The sequence below is a fragment of the Mya arenaria genome, chromosome 4, assembly GCF_026914265.1.
Source record: "Mya arenaria isolate MELC-2E11 chromosome 4, ASM2691426v1".
NCBI classification, from domain to species: Eukaryota; Metazoa; Mollusca; class Bivalvia; order Myida; family Myidae; genus Mya; species Mya arenaria.
In genome coordinates this window covers 75030862-75052558 of record NC_069125.1, presented here as the reverse complement: position 1 = coordinate 75052558, position 21697 = coordinate 75030862, and the positions used below count along the sequence as shown (strand labels likewise).

At 36.9% G+C, this 21697-nt stretch overlaps 1 protein-coding gene across 3 annotated transcripts; it reads right to left on the bottom strand.

Annotated features, from left to right (window-relative positions):
* Positions 1-612: 612 nt before the first annotated feature.
* On the bottom strand, positions 613-21378 carry LOC128232300 (T-box transcription factor TBX1-like). Of its 3 annotated transcripts, XM_052945781.1 has the most exons (10): positions 21302-21378; positions 16161-16483; positions 15756-15988; positions 14134-14458; positions 5850-5951; positions 4831-5002; positions 2058-2210; positions 1657-1724; positions 1431-1546; positions 613-1289 (listed from the first exon to the last, which is right to left on the bottom strand). In XM_052945781.1, exons 3-10 carry the CDS (start codon positions 15943-15945, stop codon positions 1006-1008), a joined length of 1410 nt encoding a protein of 469 aa, XP_052801741.1. In that variant the 5' UTR covers positions 15946-15988; positions 16161-16483; positions 21302-21378; the 3' UTR covers positions 613-1005. The 3 variants fall into 3 exon arrangements, with proteins under 3 accessions (XP_052801741.1, XP_052801740.1, XP_052801742.1); XM_052945780.1 differs by having other exon boundaries at positions 15756-16483; XM_052945782.1 differs by lacking the exons at positions 15756-15988; positions 16161-16483; positions 21302-21378 and adding an exon at positions 15404-15452.
* Positions 21379-21697: the final 319 nt, after the last annotated feature.

The following is a 21697-nucleotide window of genomic DNA, read 5'->3' as shown; positions in this document are numbered from 1 at the left end:
ACCTACTGGCTTACACAATCCCGAACATTCCTCAACAGAAATCCGGCATTCAAAATTCCAATCTATATAAATTTACAGAAAAATCTGAAACTATAAACATGCCTCCGAATGTAACCAGTCTGCTTTGATTTGAGGTTATTAGGTCTCGATCTGCTCATTACTCATTGTCGGTTTTTGTTGCGATCCGTTTTATCTATATCCGTCGGCCATGTTTGATTGTTTATACTGTGGAAATTGTGTTTATATAACGTGCTAATTTGTGAGGGAGCGCTCGCTCGGATCTGCTGTCAGGGCGCTATCTGTGATGGGCCGACGACAGACGCCTGAACCGATACATCTGCCGCTCAGCCCCGCCGGCCCTACAGCCATCCCGCGGCCAGAACCGCACTACCATACATTCTTGCATCTAGCCCGCTTGAACATTACGTAAAGTAGAGACTGTTTATCGTTTGTTGTTATTTTAAGTAATAAAAATGTTTTAAAATAATTCCAAAAGTACACAAAAACACAACTGATCTGTCATCAGCTTCCGTTTTTAAATGAAAACACAGGCCGAACTAAAATAACGCTTACTTGAAATTTAAATATTTAATTCCATGTAATTAACGCAATGATACAATAACATAATAATAATTTATTTTGTCAAAAATCAAATACCAAAGAACATAGCAACCCATGATATATTTTCTTTGCGTATTTGTTTCAGATGAAAATAATGATAAATGTGATACGACAATAAAAACGTCGTTTAAACGTCAAACCGTCTGTTTCTTAACAGCGTATCAACTGTTGCAGAAAATACATTTGGCACCAACCGGACATACGAAAATAAATACACATGAGTATTAATTTCAGTTATTTATCACATTACGATGAATTATTCGTAATTCCGTTAAACACGTTTATGGCACTTAATTCGGTTAACACTGTGTCACGTGCAGCGCCGGATGGCCAGCCCAGTCCTCATCACAAGATTTTCACGCGTCCCTGACATTGGAGACAGCCTCACCTGGCATCAAAGGGGTAGCCGTAACCCCCGGTCTGCCCGTACGGGAGCTTAATGTTCGAGGATCGGTAACCGGAAGTGTAGTCCCCTGGGCGGCTGTATGGGGAGGGCCGCGTTTTGGCCGCCATCAGGTACGTGTCGTGCGCATATTGCGCGTATGCAAACGTGTCCGGTCCCGGATATGACGTTTGCAGCCGCATGGAGGCAGCGTTATAATTCGGTGTAGTGAATCCAGAAGTTGACATGACATCAAGTTGCTGAGCTTCTCTGTTTTCGTCTTGTCCTAAAGTGTAAAGTGGATGAAGTTGCATATTTGCCTTTACATACACGACTTTCAATATATAGATATATACAGAAAATACAAATACAAACGAGAAAAAGATTATAAGAAAATTATTTAAACACAATACTGTGAAAAACTTACCTTTCGATGTAGGCGAGCCCTTGCGGCCTTGCTGGGACATGACGAGGGAGCTTGGTCGGCTGTGATTACGCTGGCCGCTGTGGGGCGACATCTGGGAGATCACGTCCGCCATACCGCTGCAACAACAGCGTTCATTTGGTTATATACATTGTAATATAATCAAGTAATGGCCACAATGAGAGGAAATCTAAGGATTGAAGTGTGGCTAATTGCAGATATAACGTACCAGTCATTGGGGTCGACATCCCGGAAGCCTTTAGCGAATGGGTTACTGGCGATCTTCAGCTGGGTTATCTGAAAATAGCGTTCATAGAAGTAAATGAATATGGTATTTTCTAAACGGTATTATTTTTTATTTAAAAATAAACTTATGTATATATTCATAATTCATAATTAATTACTACTTGATAGATCGGATATTCTTTATTGTTTATTTGCGTTCGTTCATCGACAGATACATCTGACCGGCTGAGTGATGCACATATACAGATTAACTGACTGCAATTTTCATTCGTTCCTCGATCGTTTGTACATTTAATCATCGAGTTCAACCTCCCCAATTCCCGCCTCGCGAATACTGCCCCCCCCCCCCCCCTACACACACACACACATCCCACGGATACCTACCCTGTGGTTCTGGTAGGCGGTGACAGCCATGAACTTGGTTTCCTGAAAGATGAAGGTCTTGTAGTTCTGGCTGGTGGAACAGTTCTCAGACTTCGGGTACACGTACACCACGTGGAACCGGGGCTGGAACTTGTGCATAGAGTTCAAAATGATCTGAAACAAGAACACGAATAACAGTAATGTGTACACTAAACATATGTTATTCTTAAAACATCTTTTCTATAGTTGATAATGATTCAGTTTCAAAATAATTAAACAAATGTTCGATTTGCGACTAATGGGACCTTTTTTCATATAATAACTCATACTCCTTAAAATGATTGCCTTCCGTACTTTTACAAATGCAACATTTTCGGAACCGCTTAAAAGCAATTGTAGTGTGCAGTTTTTTAAACGCACTAGCAGAGTTATTGCTCTTGTTGGAAATGCTTGGTGTTGGTGGATTGGGCGCCTTTCCTCCTAGCTAAACGTATATACAGCTTCCGGTTTGGCTGAAATTGGTGTGTTTCTACTCGAGTGAGTTTTATTTACACGAACATGTGAGTGTCATTTACGATTTTGGTGATTTCGCTCCATGTTTCAAATTTACTAAAACCCCACCCACATGGCTGAAATCATTCGAATTTGATTGATCTTTAAATTTTGGTTATACGATGGCCTCATAATTTATTTTATTCAAATCGCTGGCAGATGCTATAAAAAACAATGTATGCGCTAAATTAACTTAAATTGAACGGTACTTTTCATATACCAGTTTCATTATGTGGTTATGAACTTATTTTTCAGTGAATGTCAGCATGCACTGAGCGCATAGACGAAAAATAAAAAGATTTTTTGTAGTGATTTTGAATGTTTTTATCAAACGTTTAATTCAAGAACTATTCTGATCAAGTGTTTGTGCTAAAATCTGACTGATAAAAAGAACCGTCTAAACTAAATGCAACAGCATGAAAGATTAAAAGTGTTGAGAAATTACCCTCAGTAAACATCCACACTTAATTTTTCAGCGTTTTCTTTGAAAGTTCTGATTTATAATGAAAGCGTTAACGGTTTAATGAATAGTCAATTGAGACAAGCGTTCAAAAAGTATGATATATATTTTTTTAAACAAAATGCAAGTAAAATTATGATAAAAAAAATATATATAGGTTAATAATAATAATAATAATAATAATAATAATAATAATAATAATAATAATAAAAATAATAATAATAATATTTATACTAATAATGAAAAAAAAATAGATTTTTTTTTAATAATAATAATGATTAAACTAATAATAAATAATAAATAATAATAAGAATAATAATAATAATTAAATTTATACTAATAAAAAAATAGTAGTAAAAATAATAATAATAATATTAAAAAATAACAACAACAGCAGCAGCAGCAGCAGCAGCAGCAGCAGTAGCAACAACAACAATATTAACAACAATAATATTAACAATTATATTAATAAAACTAAAAATAACAATATTTATTAACAATGTTACTAGTAATGATAATAACTTTTTTATTATTTTTATTTTGGCATTAAAATGAATGGTGTTCTATAGCAAGCGTAAACTTTTGTAAGAAATAAATGCAATTTTTGTGACAGGTATAATCAAATGGTGGAGGATGATGTTTATCTTTGTGACCAGTTAATTTTCAAGCAGGCGTGAATCAATCACACGCACACGCGTGCACGTGCTATCTCAGCCAATCAGCGATAAGCCAGGCTACAGGGGGTCGAGCCCGGGTTCATTAATGGCACGATGACAGACTGGCTCTCACAGATAGATGGAGACATTGGGTGCCTACAATTAAGTTTGACCCATTCTGGGAAGATAACGAATAGCTGTGTCAATGTTTGATTTTTTTTTGCCACAAAAATGCGTCTGATAATCCTTTTTTATGTAAGGCTTATATTGATTCTCGGAAAAAAAAGAAGTAGAACAGATTATTGAACAACCATTTCACCCGTTTATTGCCACTTATGATGGTTTAATATCCAACCATCCTGATGTCTGTCATTTAATTATTAAAATGTTTCTTTTTTGGGTGTGTTTGAGAATGTTTACACAAACAAGGCAAAACATAACATAATTTCATTTTAAGTATACTTTAAAAAAACAACAACATTAAATGTGTGTATTTCATGTAAATAAATAATAAGTCAGTCCAGAGAGAGCAATTTGACATTGATATATAGCAGAGTATATATGAGTATATTACATGGCCACGACGGTTGAAAAGCGATTACTGGATAGGAACATGTATCCAACATTAGCGAGCTGATAAGCCATCTGTAGAGAATGCCACTTTCTCATGATGGGCACAGTTACAAATTGTAGATTGAAATGCAGATTTAAGTATATAATTTTACTGTATAAATTATATATCGTAGCTTCTTCAAAACAAGAAACGGTTTAAAAGGACGAAACGATACGTGTATATATCGTATTATTTTCGTTTATGTTTATATTGAAAAACGAAAATCAATTTTATTTCATTGTTCTTATACCAAACCGGAAAAAAAAAACATTTTAAAGATTTTTCGCTTCAAATAAAAAAAGAAACTTAAATTCATCCATAATTATCGTTCTTCGTTTGCAAATTAATAATTCAAAAAAACGACAAATGAAAAGACAGTATGTACACGAACAGAAGCGGACATATCACATGAAACAAAAAGGGAACAGTTGGTACATAAGTCATAATAAAATAAAACACATCGGAAAGGGTGGGGATATATACACGAACATAATTTGAGAGTGTTGTACTTACATGTCCGTTGTCGTCCATGAGGTTGTTAGTGAGCTTGAGTTTGTCGAAGGAGACGATCTGCTTGGTCCAGGTGGCGCCCTTGGCGGGGGAGTCTGGGTGCACGTGGATCCGGCCCGGCATGTAGGGGTCCGCCTTTCCCGCCACCACCCAGCTGGAACTGTGGAACGAGTACCTACATGGACGAAACAAGACGTTCAATAAAGACGTCGCGTTAATTGTTACTTGTTACGCTCCGTTGTATTGAAACTTCCATTAACGTTCAGAAACATTTGAAAATGCATACTTTATTGGAGGAAATACTGAGCATCGTTACTGATAAGCTTATTTAAGGTATATTTATTTTATACATATTTACTGCATGTACACACGCACAGCTAAATTAATTACGAGAATAATTTGATATGGTACTGAAATATATGTTTAGATTTTCAATTCTTGTATCAAATGAATTTATATCATGTGAAAAGAGATAATTGGCCAAAAATAATTCTTCCAAATTCGTAATTATGGATTGTCAATCATGTTCTATACACTTAAAGTCTTAAACACATACGGGTAAGATATGCATAGTCTCAATATAGCCCTTTCTGTGTTAATATTGAAACAAACTCCAAGTTTAGTTTTACACGTTAATTGATCACATGACGACAATAATGACACGTTTGTGATCTGGAAACAACAGTAACAACAACAGTAACAACAATGTTGAGAATTACGGGGCACAATGCGTTTCATCATGACGCCGCCGTATGAAGTCATCGTCCATCAACGTGAGATGGAATTTTGTACGTTGAGTCACGTAGCCTAATAAAATACGTTTAGTAACGAGATTTACTTTTATTTAACGATTTTGTTCATGTCCGTTGGTAAATAGCCATCTATATTAAAAATGGGTGTAACTATGATTTCTACGGTAGAGCACATTTAGTCAATGGTTGATCGTTGTACATAGTTATAAAATACCACATGACAGGATTCTTCAAAGAAATGCCATTTGCTTGGTCCCGGATGACACTGACCTGTATCTCTTGTCGTCACAAGGGACAAAGTCCATCATGACCATGTAGTCGGCGGCGGCGTCCAAGCCGTACAGTCGCACCTGGAACGTCGGGAACATACGCCTGAAAAACACGCACATCGTACAACTGCACAACATATATCACGGCATACAGCTGCATAACATATATCACGGTATACAACTGCATAACTTATATCACGGCATACAACTGCATAACTTATATCACGGCATACAACTGCATAACTTATCGTAGAAAACATATATCACGGCATACAACTGCATAACTTATCGTAGAAAACATATATCACGGCATACAACTGCATAACTTATCGTAGAAAACATATATCACGGCATACAGCTGCATAACTTATCGCAGCAAACATGTATCATGGGACACAACGGCATAACTTATCGTAAAAAACATGTATCTCGGCATACAACTGCATAACTTATCTTAGATATCATGTATCTCGACATTCAACTGCATAACTTACCGTAGATAACATGTATCTCGGCATACAACTGCAAAACTTATCTTAGATAAATGTATCTCGGCATACATCTGCATAACTTATCAAAGATAACATGTATCTCGGCATACAACTGCATAACTTATCGAAGAAAACATGTATCTCGGCATACAACTGCATAACTTATCGAAGATAACATGTATCTCGGCATACACTTGCATAACCTATCGTAGAAAAACATGTATCTCGGCATACAACTGCATAACTTATCGAAGATAACATGTATCTCGGCATACAACTGCATAACTTATCGTAGAAAACACGTATCTCTGCATACAACTGCATATTTAAGCGTAGCTATCGTGTATCACACTTTACAACTTTTATATACATTTCAAAATTATAACGTATATAGACTTCATCGGAGCGCTCGATATTGATTTATTTAGAGCAATATTGTTACAATTTTATATCACAAATGGCCATACCTCCGCCTATTAGATGTAAAGTTAGATGAAACCATATATTATCAATTTGATTTCAAATTGGATGGACATGCAATGAATAATTTATAAACACAGATAGTATTAACAAATTGTTTTCTGTTCTGTTGCTTCTCTTCCTGTTTTTGTTTTTGTTTTTGTTTTTATTTACATTGAAATGGAATAAAATGGTGATACATATTATCAACTATACAGGGAAAATCAATCGTCTTTAAACGGTCGCAATCGTAGAGTCTACCGATGAATACAGGAGTCGACATCTTGAAAGGGTCGACACGTCTAGCAGAGAATGCAGGGGTCGCCGTCTTGGAACAGTCGACACGTCTACCAGTGAATGCAGAGGTCGCCGTCTTGGAACAGTCGACACGTCTAGCAGTGAATGTAGAGGTCGCCGTCTTGGAACAGTCGACACGTCTACCAGTGAATGTAGAGGTCGCCGTCGTGAAACAGTCGACACGTCTACCAGTGAATGTAGAGGTCGCCGTCTTGGAACAGTCGACACGTCTAGCAGTAAATGCAAAGGTCGCCGTCTTGGAACAGTCGACACGTCTAACAGTGACTGTAGAGGTCGCCGTCTTGGAACAATCGACACGTCTACCAGTGAATACAGGGGTCGCCGTCTTGAAACAGTCGACACGTCTACCAGTGAATGTAGAGGTCGCCGTCTTGGAACAGTCGACACGTCTACCAGTGAATGTAGTGATCGCCGTCTTGGAACAGTCGACACGTCTACCAGTGAATGTAGAGGTCGCCGTCTTGGAACAGTCGACATATCTACCAGTGAATGTAGAGGTCGCCGTCTTGGAACAGTCGACACGTCTAGCAGTGAATGTAGAGGTCGCCGTCTTGGAACAATCGACACGTCTATCAGTGAATACAGGGGTCGCCGTCTTGAAACAGTCGACACGTCTAGCAGTGAGAGCAGGGGTCGCCGTCTTGGAACAGTCGACACGTCTAGCAGTGAATGCAAAGGTCGCCGTCATGGAACAGTCGACACGTCTAGCAGTGAGTGCAGGGGTCGCCGTCATGGAACAGTCGACACGTCTAGCAGTGAATGCAGAGGTCGCCGTCATGGAAAAATCGAAACGTCTACCAGTGAATACAGGGGTCGCCGTCTTAAAACAGTCGACACGCCTAGCAGTGAATGCAGAGGTCGCCATCTTGGAACAATCGACATATCTAGCAGTAATTGCAAAGGTTGCCGTCTTGGAACAATCAACACGTCTAGCAGTAAAATGCAGAGGTCGCCGTCTTGGAACAATCGACACGTCTACCAGTGAATACAGGGGTCGCCGTCTTGGAACAGTCGACACGTCTACCAGTGAATGCAGAGGTCGGCAATCTTGGAACAATCGACACCTTAACCAGTGAATGCAGTGTTAACCGTCTTGTTGGCAAAACAGCAAATACAATAACGGCTGTAACCAGTAGAAGTTGTTTTTTGTTACTCCTATGTAATTAGGACAGCAACATGCGACAAACATCTGTATAGATAGGTGTGAAACAGCACATATACGTGTACCTAGCTGCATTGATACTAGAGAGGTTTGAAACAGCACATAAACGTGTACCTTGCTGCATGGATACTAGAGAGGTGGGAAACAACACATAGACGTGTACCTTGCTGCATGGATACTAAAGAGGTGGGAAACAACACATATACGTGTACCTTGCTACATGGATACTAGAGAGATGGAAAACGACACATATACGTGTACCTTGCTGCATGGATACTAGAGAGGTGGAAAACGTCACATATACGTGTACCTTGCTACATTGATACTAGAGAGGTGGAAACAGCACATATACGTGTACCTTGCTACATGGATACTAGAGAGGTGGAAAACGACACTTATACGTGTACCTTGCTACATTGATACTAGAGAGGTGGAAACAGCACATATACGTGTACCTTACTACATGGATACTAGAGATGTGGGAAACAATACATATACGTGTAACTTGCTGCATTGATACTAGAGATTTGGGAAATAACACATATACGTGTTCCTTGCTACATGGATACAAGAGAGGTGGAAAACGACAGATATACGTGTACCTTGCTACATTGATACTAGAGATGTGGGAAACAACATGTAGACGTGTACCTTGCTACATTGATACTAGAGAGGTGGGAAACGATACTTATACGTGTACCTTGCTACATTGATACTAGAGAGGTGGGAAACAACATATAGACGTGTACCTTGCTACATTGATACTAGAGAGGTGGGAAACGACACTTATACGTGTACCTTGCTACATGGATACTAGAGATGTGGGAAACAAAACATGAACGTGTACATTGCTACATGGATACTAGAGAGGTGGCAAACAGCATATATACGTGTACATTGCTACATCGATACTAGAGAGGTGGAAAACAGCACATATACGTGTACATTGCTACATGGATACTAGAGAGGTGGGAAACAGCACATATACGTGTACATTGCTACATTGATACTAGAGAGGTGGGAAACAGCACATATACGTGTACATTGCTACATTGATACTAGAGAGGTGGGAAACAGCACATATACGTGTACATTGCTACATTGATACTAGAGAGGTGGGAAACAGCACATATACGTGTACCTTGCTACATATGATACTAGAGAGGTGGGAAACACCACATATACGTGTCCATTGCTACATGGATACTAGAGAGGTGGGAAACAGCACATATACGTGTCCATTGCTACATGGATACTAGAGAGGTGGGAAACAGCACATATACGTGTCCATTGCTACATGGATACTAGAGAGGTGGGAAACAGCACATATACGTGTCCATTGCTACATGGATACTAGAGAGGTGGGAAACAGCACATATACGTGTCCATTGCTACATGGATACTAGAGAGGTGGCAAACACCACATATACGTGTCCATTGCTACATGGATACTAGAGAGGTGGGAAACAGCACATATACGTGTCCATTGCTACATGGATACTAGAGAGGTGGCAAACAGCACATAGACGTGTACCTTGCTACATGGATACTAGAAAGGTGGCAAACAGCACATAGACGTGTACCTTGCTACATGGATACTAGAAAGGTGGCAAACAGCACATATACGTGTACAGTGCTACATTGATACTAGAAAGGTGGCAAACAGCACATATACGTGTACATTGCTACATGGATACTAGAAAGGTGGCAAACAGCACATATACGTGTACATTGCTACATGGATACTAGAAAGGTGGCAAACAGCACATATACGTGTACCTTGCTACATGGATACTAGAAAGGTGGCAAACAGCACATATACGTGTACCTTGCTACATGGATACTAGAGAGGTGGCAAACAGCACATATATACGTGTACCTTGCTACATGGATACTAGAGAGGTGGCAAACAGCACATATATACGTGTACCTTGCTACATGGATACTAGAGAGGTGGCAAACAGCACATATACGTGTACATTGCTACATGGATACTAGAGAGGTGGCAAACAGCACATATACGTGTACATTGCTACATGGATACTAGAGAGGTGGCAAACAGCACATATACTTGTACATTGCTACATGGATACTAGAGGGGTGGCAAACAGCACATAGACGTATACATTGCTAAATGGATACTAGAGAGGTGGCAAACAGCACATATAAGTGTACCTTGCTGCATGGATACTAGTGATGTGGCAAACAGCACATATACGTGTACCTTGCTGCATGGATACTAGTGATGTGGCAAACAGCACATATACGTGTACATTGCTGCATGGATACTAGAGAGGTGGCAAACAGAACATGTACGTGTAGAGCCAGTTTGTTAAATTTTACTTTGAACATATGTTCTTGTAGGCTTGCTTATACTCGCTTTAATCTCTTTTCTGGCGTTAACGTACACGTCATTCTAAACTTGTACAAAGTGCACATATCTGGCTGACGTAGTGGACAAAAAGAAGCCTACACGTACCTTTGAAAATCACATGCATACGTGAATGTGCTTATTTTTTGCTGCTGGGAGGAGGTTTGAGGGGGAGGGAGAAGGGTTCTTAAATTCTGACACATTCATTTTGGCCTATTAAATCTGTGAAATTGTAAAACACCGTTTAAGTTATTATAACTTCATTTGCAATTTAATTAAACATGATTACATTAGAGAAACTGGAAAATGTCAAAGAGTAAAATGAGAAGTGTATAGAGGAAAGTTTATGTTTTGATATTTTCGTCAGCGCCGAAAGTGTGTGTGAACCCAGGTGCGTTTGTTGACGTTACGGCAGTAACAGGGAGGAAACGGCTAATTGGATGGCCTGCCCATGCCCGCCGGGCCTCCACACGGGGAAATTAGTTACAAGTTTCGATCAGTAAATTATCAAGTTTATGTTTTACAGTTATTTCTCTCCCTAGTAGAAATTTCCACCACATCGCTACTCTTCTACAGTAAGATTTTAAGCTGAGATGTATCTCGGACCAACATAAATTATGCATGTGCTTTGAAATATATGAGCTATTTTATTTTATTGGAAAACGAAGATATTTCATATTATGAATAATCTGTGGTCTGCAGAAAGACTGCTGGATTATGATGGGGCTGCCAAATCTGATAACTGTTGACCGCAGCCCCCGACAGACCACTGAAATCCCAGGAGACCGTATGTTTATACTCAACATTGAATAAGCTTATAATTACCAAATATTGTGTCTATAATTAAGCGTCTGATTAGTATTCCCCTATGAAATCCCACCTTGATCAACAAGTGTCAAGATTTAGTGACTTGGACATGGCCACGAGGCTCGGGACTCTAGATGGTTGGACGCGGTACGTGGAAACTTACAATTTAGCATTCGGAACGGAGGCTAAAACAATATTTTCGCTTTATTTGTTTCGCAGGACTCCGGTAGAAATGTGGGTGGTTGGGGGAATAAACCCTCACCATACCAAAATGGATGTAAGACATATACCCAGTAATTAAATAATAATTATAATAAATAAAAATTAATTTCGTACCGCCAAAGGCAAAAACTAGGGGTTCTTTCTTAGTGTTTAAACTTCATAAATAAACAATTTTTGGTACAAACAAAGGTATCATTTTTAAATAAGTTCCATTTTTAAACACATTTTATTTAGTACTATTTACTTATAACGTTTAAAGATACTTTAGAATACATTAAAAATAAAGTATCTCTTTAAACGTCTTCAAAAATTCGTTCTGAAATTAGCCATGTCCGATTGTAATTGAACCATGACTTTTATCACCGTGCATGTCGAAACATTGCGGGGAGCGCTTGATTTATCGACGGTGCACCAGCGGCCGTGCTTGATTTCACAGTTTGTTTACACATTTTCACGGTGATTAGGGAACAAAATCAAGCCCAGGGCCGGGGGTAATGAAGCCCTGGTCCCAAGAGACGGGATCGTGACTCGATGGACATTCTGGAAAAGCCAAATTGTGGCTGCGATAATAATCAATCAACCGTTATGGCGCCGGCCATGTTTACAATTATAATTCGTATTGCCAGTTTGTTAATCATTTCTTTAAACATTGTTATTAAACTGATTATTTGTTAATGCATATTCAAGGAAGACGTTTTGATAGTACCGATCGTCCAGAATGTCGCAAAATACTCAACTTTTATATAACAAAAAAATATCTTATAATTCATTTCCTGAGAAGTGTTGACCATTCTACTCATATATTTTATAATCCCGATTTATTGGTTGATTGTTGTTGTTGTTGTTGTTGTTGTTGTGTTGTTTGCATGCGTTTTTTATTTTTATTTTAATCGTTATCAGTCTCAGGCAAATATATTGATACCGTTAAAATACTTGTACATATTTATTTAATAGGGATTTAAAAAGTATACAGTAAACAAATTGATAGAAACCCCAGTGATTCACGAAAATTATTGAAAAATAACATAATTTTTTTAAACATTTAAACATGTTTAAACATGTTAATGTACGTGTATGACATTCTTGCAACAACTTGGATACTACCAAATGTGTAAATGTTGAAAATATATTGATTGAACGTAGTTTTACTGAATATATCTACATTATTTACAGAATGAAATTATTGTAATTTATAATCATCATATTAAGCTGAGTTGTGTTTGTCCAGGAAATGTTGAATACATGTATAATTATGTTGAATTACATGAGAGAAGTATGATATTGATAGTGTGATTGTATGTTTTGTATGTTGCTTAATATGTGAGTTAGTATATGTGTTTTTGTAATACTTTTTATGTGAAGGCCATTCTGGAAATAAGTAGTATGTCTGTAATGATTGTACACTTAGTATGTAACCTTCGTTAAATAAAGTTGTTGTTATTATTATTATTATTATTATTATTATTATTATTATTATTATTATTATTATTATTATTATTATTTAATAAATCAAGATTTTCACCCGTAATTAATCAAAAAAAAAAAAGAAAAGAAAAGGTTGGCTACCTTCGGTTTACAAAAAAAAAAACCACTTACAGTTAAGTTGTTATTAATACAAACTTTCTGGTTTCATTTTCTAACTGGACTTTTTTCTTCACATTTACATGTATTTTATTTGAAACGGAAGGCAGCCGAAAACACGAGGTAAACGTGAATGCATTTCTTCACAAATTTAAATGCAGAGTTCTAGATACATTCAAGCAGGAATGACATGCGAAAATAACCAATAGCTCCGTTCCTGATATGTATACGATATTTAAATCCAGTATTAAGATCAGTTGAAAATGTTTAATTTTATTATAATATATCTATAGATTCGAATGTCTGTACATCCATTGAGAAATCGCACTGGACGATACGCTAGAAATAATGTTCCACATTTGTTTATACATAGTTTATATTGAAGAAAGATATCATTTTGTTTGTGTTTTACCCATGTGATATACGAGTAGTATTTAGGCAGAAATTAACGAAACGTCATTACCACCTCTTAAATTATGTTATTAAAAGTAAGTGAGCTTATTTTATGAAGGTGCAGTTAACATATCAAACATTTTAATTCAAATAAAATAAATTTAAATTACATTAGATAAATTTGAACATTAATGATATGAAGCATTATGATTCAGAGAATTTTAACATAGCATGTTTACAATATTTCTTTTTGCTCTCTTAGCGGAAAAAAAAACACTTTTACCAAGTTGTTCATTGGATTCAAAGTTCTGGCTTCCTGACACAATAAAATGCATTTAACACTTTTTTATTGCATCATATTCACCGGTCGGTATACAGCCACCTATGGTTATAATCGGTTGATTTGGTCGTAGACAGCGGGTCACATAGACGGTTATATTACTGTTCTAAAACAGGATATATGTTGCTATTAGTTACGCACCTTCCGGCTTTGGTGACGATCATCTCCGTCCCAAGCTCATCAAACTCGTCCCACAGTGACTTCATCTCGAGCTGACATGAGACGCCAGCCAGTTTTCCGTGCAGTGGCTTAACGACATCGTCCCCGTCCTCCGCCGCCTCGCACATGGAACAGTCCAAGCCCGGGGACTTCCGGTCGCCCTGGCTATTTTGGTTTATGTCCGTGTTGCCTTTGTCGCCATCCAGCAGGGAGTCGGTGAGGTTGGTGCGCGGCAGGGCAGCCTCAGCGTTTTCCAGACGCATGGTGTCGTAAAGCGGTCGCCCCGTCCCCGCGTTCATCAGGCAAGCTGGGAGTACAAGTATAAGTGCATCAGAGTTGTAACAATATACCAATTGAAAATAAACGGAATTATTCACTATAAAAAGTTCATATTTAGTAAATCATTGTTAGCACACAGACATGAGTTCATATGCTTTGCATTAAAAGAGTTACTTGTATTGGGAAGAAGAAATAAAATCGGGACCGAAAATAAAATCGCAATAGCGATAATTTCGGATAAATGTTGTTCGGATTAACGGTGTTTAAATGTCTATATATAATTTGCATAAAAAGAGTTATGTTCATTTTCCTAAATAAGAACCATTGAACGTTATAAATTTCTATGTTCTTTTTTATTTAGAAAATGTTATTTACCTGATTATATTGATATGAAATACACGACAGAACCAACAAATGGCTGCATATATATATATCCCTTGACCAAGCTTATACGATTTATTCATCCAGACAATTAAAAGCCGCAAGTATAATATTAAACAGTTATTGACAAGGAAGCCACTGAATATGTCTGATGTTTACTGGTAGTCATTATCCAACGAGGTATATATAACAATATATACATGTTTTTCTGCCCTTTTTTAACAAGTGTTTGTTTATAATATAATCTCCCAAATCATTTCAATTCTTTTCCATTGCGACCAGGCTGTGTTTATACTTATTCACCTCTTCCTGTTTCATAAAGTTGTTTTGTAAAAATAAATATATGTAAACTCAACGTATATGCAATTAATGTAGTTAGTAATATATAATAATATATTGTACATACAAGAACAAAATCTGATATGGGATCATTGGTATCATTTCAGATTTGCTTGAAGTGATATTTTTCTTTTTACAATCACTGACTTAAGCATGTAGTGTAATTTAAATATTTTGTAAATGTTTGATAACGAATACGTGGTTTGATGCTAGATAATGAATGAACAAATTGCAAAAGTCAACGTTATTATACCCAAATCTCTTGAAAATCCTTAATGATTTTCCAATAGTGTTAAGGACACAAGCCGAGTTTATCCAGTATGGAGGTTTTACGTCTCCAAACAAATGCCAACACAGAACATGTTTACACCTCAGCACGTCGTCATTCACAGGTACACGTGCAAAAGAGGACTGTCATCGCTCGGCACGAGAGATCGTTGAAAATATAAATGATGACTCCATAGCCATGGATTACTTTTCAAACAGTGAACAGATACAGACTGGGTCAGACTCATCTCATAACATGTTTTGGAATGGAAACTTTAACACGGACGTTTGCCTGGACACAACGACTCGCATTATATTTGAGATGATTGAGTACCCACCTTCCATGGTCTTCATGCCAGGACCATATGGCCCGTTTTGGCCCCAGTCGAATGAGCAGTCCGTGGATCGCTGTGGCGGCACGAACTGGTAGCCCAGCCCCGACAGTCCTAGGTCGGCAAGCGGCCCTGACATCAGGCTGCTGATGCTGAACGCGTTAGCGCGCAGTGACAGGTTCGTGCCCACGTCCATGTTTGGACGGACTGCCTTCTGACTCCAGATAAACCACCACCGCCTGCAAGATACGTCCACGGAGTCAATCAATAACACTCGGAATCTTATCTATAATGAGCTGTTGGAAATCCAATACGGTTAAACACTTTCACTTCAACTTTTATTTAAATGGCAGGAGAATGCACAACTTGTATATAATTGAATTTTAAAAAATCAGATTTATCTAATCCCACCTTTTTCACAATACTGTCGTCACCTTACTTGTGATGACTTCAGTGCCTATTGAAAATATGGAATTTCTTTTGGCACCTTGCGCACATGCAATCAACGTAATTATCAATTACACGCCCCATTCCAGTTTACAATTCATAGTCGTCCTCGCCGCGAAAGAGCCAGATTTCAGCAGCCGTTTATCTGGGCGGTGCATGCAAGCGGCAGACAGCAGGGTGCCAATATCCATTGGCTGATGGGAGCGTTGGGCGGAAAATGAGTGGCTGGGTGGAGCTAGAACACCAGAGGGCGGAGCATTCCAGTCTCAAGGAGGGCTGAATATTGCCTGGAATAAACATAGAACTACTGCAGTGTCTGTACTTATTCTTTAAATTTAATTTTATTTATCATTTTTAATAATTGTGTGTGTTTTGTAAGGTGCAAATAACGCTGATGAAACCGGCTGATTGAAGAATATGACTGTAGCAGAGTGAACAATGTTAGAAATATGAAGGAACATACACACTCGACTTATTATTTCACTGTATGAACTGATTATATGAATATATATGCATCACATAAGTTGAGTAGTGCATAAAGCTCAACCTTTATTTGTATTCACTTCTTCAAAATCACGTGCGTATGAAGATGTATATCAGGGTGAATTTTTAGAGAATATACGAGATTATAGTTTTTCTTTTGATATGCCCATGCGTACACAAGCAGTAAAACCTATGTGTGATATTTCATAATCATGTGTAAAAATATATACTGAATACTTGGTAAAATGTTCATTCGAGTAATAAACTTACAAGCACTAATAAATACTGAAATGAAAATAAAATAAATTATTGCGTATCATGCGATCATTTATTGCTTCGGAATCGAATTAACCCGTGTTATTTGTGTGAGAGACAAATACAATCCGGATTATTGTACAAGTTTTCATTTACATTGGTTATTTTCAGTTTAACAACAAAAGCAGTATTTTCTAGTTGTTCAACAATGTCATCAATGGTTCAGCTAAGTGTTCAGTTGAAAATAAACGGAGTCATTCACTATAAAAAGTTCGACTTCAGTGTCGAATATCGTTTATTATTTTGAATTAATTGGGCTTAATCAACATTAATAATTCCTGCCAAAACTTTAAATATGTGAGAGTGCAGCTTTAAATGATAAAATGCAACTTACTTAACAACTTCCCATTCGGTCTGTAAATGTATTATATTTAAACTACTGTAGAAGTTTTATTGTTTGTAGATCGCCATTTTACACTTGACGCGTTTGTAACAGTGGTGGGTGATTCAATTCTAATTAACGGAGGCATCTTCAAGAAAATGACATTGTTCAAAATATGTAGAACTATTTGTGTGATGAGGTTCCGCCGACGGTTGTATAATTCTTGAGGAGATGTTTATGTAAACACCGTATCCGGTGTATCAGGCACACGACTTGGGAAGGAATTCCGGGTTTTGACAAGAACTTCATGTTGGTCTGGCTCAATGTGACTGTTTGTTAGTGAACGGAGCATAATTGTAGCTCATTTATCATTCTACAATGTCATCGTGCCAGCGGTTTGACAGACGCTCGGATCGCTCCTGCATCCATGTTTATTGATTTGTTGCAGGTTTGTAGGAAAACACTTACGTGCAAATAGATTAAGACATAGCGAACAGATAAAACATTTAGGAAAAACAAACTTACAGTCGCTTATTTCAGCACTTATGTTTTCTGACAACATTAGAAACAAAATATTTTTGCTTGTTATGTTATTTTCATTCATTTAACAAATTTGGCAAGTACTGAATAACAAATGATGAAGACGAAAAAAAAAAAACATCATTACACACATATACAGTGACACAGGCAAATCAATGGCTAGCTAAATTGCCATACAAATATATTAAAATGTACGCTATTCATTGTGAGTTAATATAATCATTTCAGAAACATAGTATAAAGTGTTGGTGGATCTCAGTTTCCTGACCAAACTTAACTACATGGAAAAATATGAGTAAAAATTGATGTTCGTTATGGTTCTACTGCCTAACTTAAATAAAGGAGCCCTGTAAAGGGCTGCCCGGGATGAGCTAGACGGCCCCCACACCCACAACGGGGTACCAACCCTGACCGCGACCTGGAGCTAAATCACATCCAAACAGGTTTGATCTTTGTTGATGGAATTTCAATACCAACTTCATGTGAGGTGTTGTTAAGTTAAGTGACTTATCAGGTGGCCGCATTCCCTTACACATCCCCATCTACAACTAAACTAATTAATGAGATTTCATACATTTTTGCTATTTTCTTATATTTGTAATATAATTATATTGTTAACAAGTTGTTTTCTAATATTTAAAGTTGTGGCCTCTTTTTATCCGACTAGATCCATATTCAAACTAGCCCTAGAGCTCAATATTCTGGTGGCTTATTTTTATGTAAGGGAAAAATCGCCATATATGTCTCTTTCGTAATGTCATACAACGACTCGCTTTTAGGCCTAAAAAATACATTTGGTTCGGGTTACCCGACCCTAACTACAAAATGGGCCCCGACTCTACCGTTTTTATAGTCAGTTTTAAAAAATAAATGAAAAACTAAAAAACAAGATTGAATGCTTTATACAGAAGACTACTTTAACACCATTCTCCAATGATGAAAATGACCTTTTTGTATAAAGCCCAATAAAAAAAGCCAACCTACCCTACCAATTTTTGAAAAGGATGTTACCCTAACCAAACCTTTTTTTAGGCCTTATGGAAAAAAAAAAAAACCATTTACTTTGTTAATGGGCTAAAAAAATTTTTTATGTTATATTGAACTTTTTATTCTAGCAGAAACGTTCAGAAATAACGTTGATGATATTATTGAACAAAAATATTATCAGAATTTAGCAACAAAATGATGACAGTAATTGTTTGTTTGTGAATCTTGGATATTTAAATTCAAGGGTACGAAAATTGCAACATTTTGTAGTAGATGATAGTTACACATTAAGAAATTAAACCCGTTATCTGAAGTATATAGAACTGATATTTGTTTGCCCAAAAGACTTAAGATAATGTTGTTAATACAAATGGTCGATTGTTTTTGAGTTTTGATTGAAACAGGACTAAGAATAGCAAACGGGCGAGTAGGGGGTGATGAAAACTATTGGCGCTTTATATTTGTGGGTGCGAATGGAGCAAGTGTAATAGATAAGTACATTGTAGATGAGGTTTTTACTCACTTAATTTGTAAATTTCAATGTTCATGGACCAGATGATTTGACAGACCACTGCTTAATTGAATTTGCACTAGTACGGTCATCATATTTGGGCCGAATATTACCATGTATATATCGAGGCAAAAGAAGCTGGTTTCACGGCTAAATTAAGTACCGTTGATAATATTTTTGTATAACAAAATCTAATTAACCATGCTCTTAATGAAAAGAAGCAGTTATTCTGTGTTTTTATTGATTTGACGAAAGCGTTTGCCCATATAGTACGAGACAACCTGTCGTATAAACTGTAAATATAAGGACTTAGATGTATTTTTTATTAATACAGTATATGCATAATAATGTGTATTTAAGAGTTAAACACCAAAATGAGCTAGGTGCAGTGCTTGAAAATTATCTTGGTGTCCGCCTAGTCGAATGTCTATCGTCATTATTATTTTCTTTGTATATTAACGATCTAGAAGAAGTATTGTAGGGGCAAAGGGGTCGACACAGGATTGTTCAAACTCTTTCTACTATTATATTCAGACGATATTGTTATTTTTGCTAATTCAGCAGATGAATTGCAAGCGAATATTAATATATAAGGGGAGTATTGCAACAAGTGGAAACTTAAGCTGAACAAATGCAAAGCTAAGATACTGGATTTTAGGAAAGTGGTTATATTACCTTTAAATCTTCAATTTATCTTTCAGGGGTCACCATTGGGGTTTGTCAATACATTTACATATTTAGGTATGGTCTTCAGCTAAGGTGGATCACTTATGCATGTTACAAAAACGTTATCTGGTCAAGCATATACAGCAATTTTTAAATTAAGAAGATACGTGAATACATTTGCTGATATAACATCTGAACATAAATTGCATCTTTTTGACAAACTTATTCGAACTATTTTATTATAAGGTTCAGAGGTTTGGGGATTATCAAAACGATTGCCTATTTAAATGATACAAACCCAATTCATCATTTCCAAATAAAACATACGGGGCAGTACATGTTAAAACAATATTGAGTAATATCACGTGTGGTTTGCACAAGGAGTTGGTGATATTTAAAGGTTAATGTCAGCAAAGAATACGAGTTTATGTTTAAAATTTAAACAGCAGAAAGCCAGGCTCTAAAAGAGTGTTATATTTAGAAAGACTACTAATTTTGAATTCAAACCCTACCTTAAGTATGTTTATGTACAGAGATTCAGAATTGCTTTATGTCAGTTCATATAATCGTCGGCAACCACGGTACTTTTTCCGTTACATTTGATATACAGTTATTATTTCCATTAAGTGCCTTCCACAATATACAAGTTGTTTCGGAAGGCCAATAATTAAAACGTATCGTTTATATATATTTATTTTTTATATTTCTACGAGAGTAAACAATACATATTTTGCAACATGAGTTGGTCTAAAAAGGAGTTAAGCACATTTCACGAAGGTATATTTTATCAGGAACTTTTGTTTGTATTTTTTCTGAAAAAAATCTTTCGACAACATGAATATGTTTTTCTGACAAAATGTTTCAGACAATCAGCAACGTCTTGTGGCTTCTAGGTGATATCGTTTCAAATAAAAATATGTTGTAGTATTGACGGAGACTGCATACACGAGATATTACATGATATACTCACACAAAAGTTCACTTTGTAATACCTGTGCCATTAGACGTTGGTTTGGAGTTCGATTAATTTTATAATTAGGCACGCATTTTGACGATTGGGTGCAAAATCAGGCATCTAGAGTCATGCTGGAGGACGACGACAGAAAACGACCATGCACTCTTTGTGCCGGGACAGCTAGGCGAACAACTGAACGTTATCAACACATTCATATTATATGAAATGCAGCAAAACTGTCGGTAATCATCTCTTGAAAACTTGACCAATAAAAATACTAAAATCCATATAATTCTTTTTGCACATTCGCATATATGGTAACTTACTTTCTGATTTCTTTTTTTAGAAATGTTGCACTGATTGTTCGTAAATTTGTAAACCCGGCGACTCCTTCGTCGAAAACAACTGAATCCTGTTTGTCTATTGCTATAACCAAATGATTACTATACTATATGTATATACGTTCGAGGGCGACGTTCCCGGAATGTGGAGCGTCCCAGCCATGCGCGGGCAGGTGCGCGATGTGGGGCGGTTCGAGAATGGTTAACACATTACCATCAACGTTTTCATGTTCACGAAGGATAATTATTACCGGGTTAATTTCTTGTGATTACTTTTACAGAATCGTTTCCTTTGTTTAAGCAATGCATTACATATAATGGATATTGTTTTACGTGCAATTAAACCAGCAAAGTGTAAATAAGGAGGAAAATATTCAAGCA

Coding starts and splice junctions, on each gene's coding strand:
- LOC128232300 (XM_052945780.1), bottom strand. CDS start 15,945: ATGGACGTGGGCACGAACCTGTCACTGCGCGCTAACGCGTTCAGCATC. Junction 5,952..14,133: donor ATCGTCACCAAAGCCGGAAG/GTGCGTAACTAA, acceptor CGTGTTTTTCAG/GCGTATGTTCCCGACGTTCC. Junction 2,211..4,830: donor TCATGGACGACAACGGACAT/GTAAGTACAACA, acceptor TTCTTGTTTCAG/ATCATTTTGAACTCTATGCA.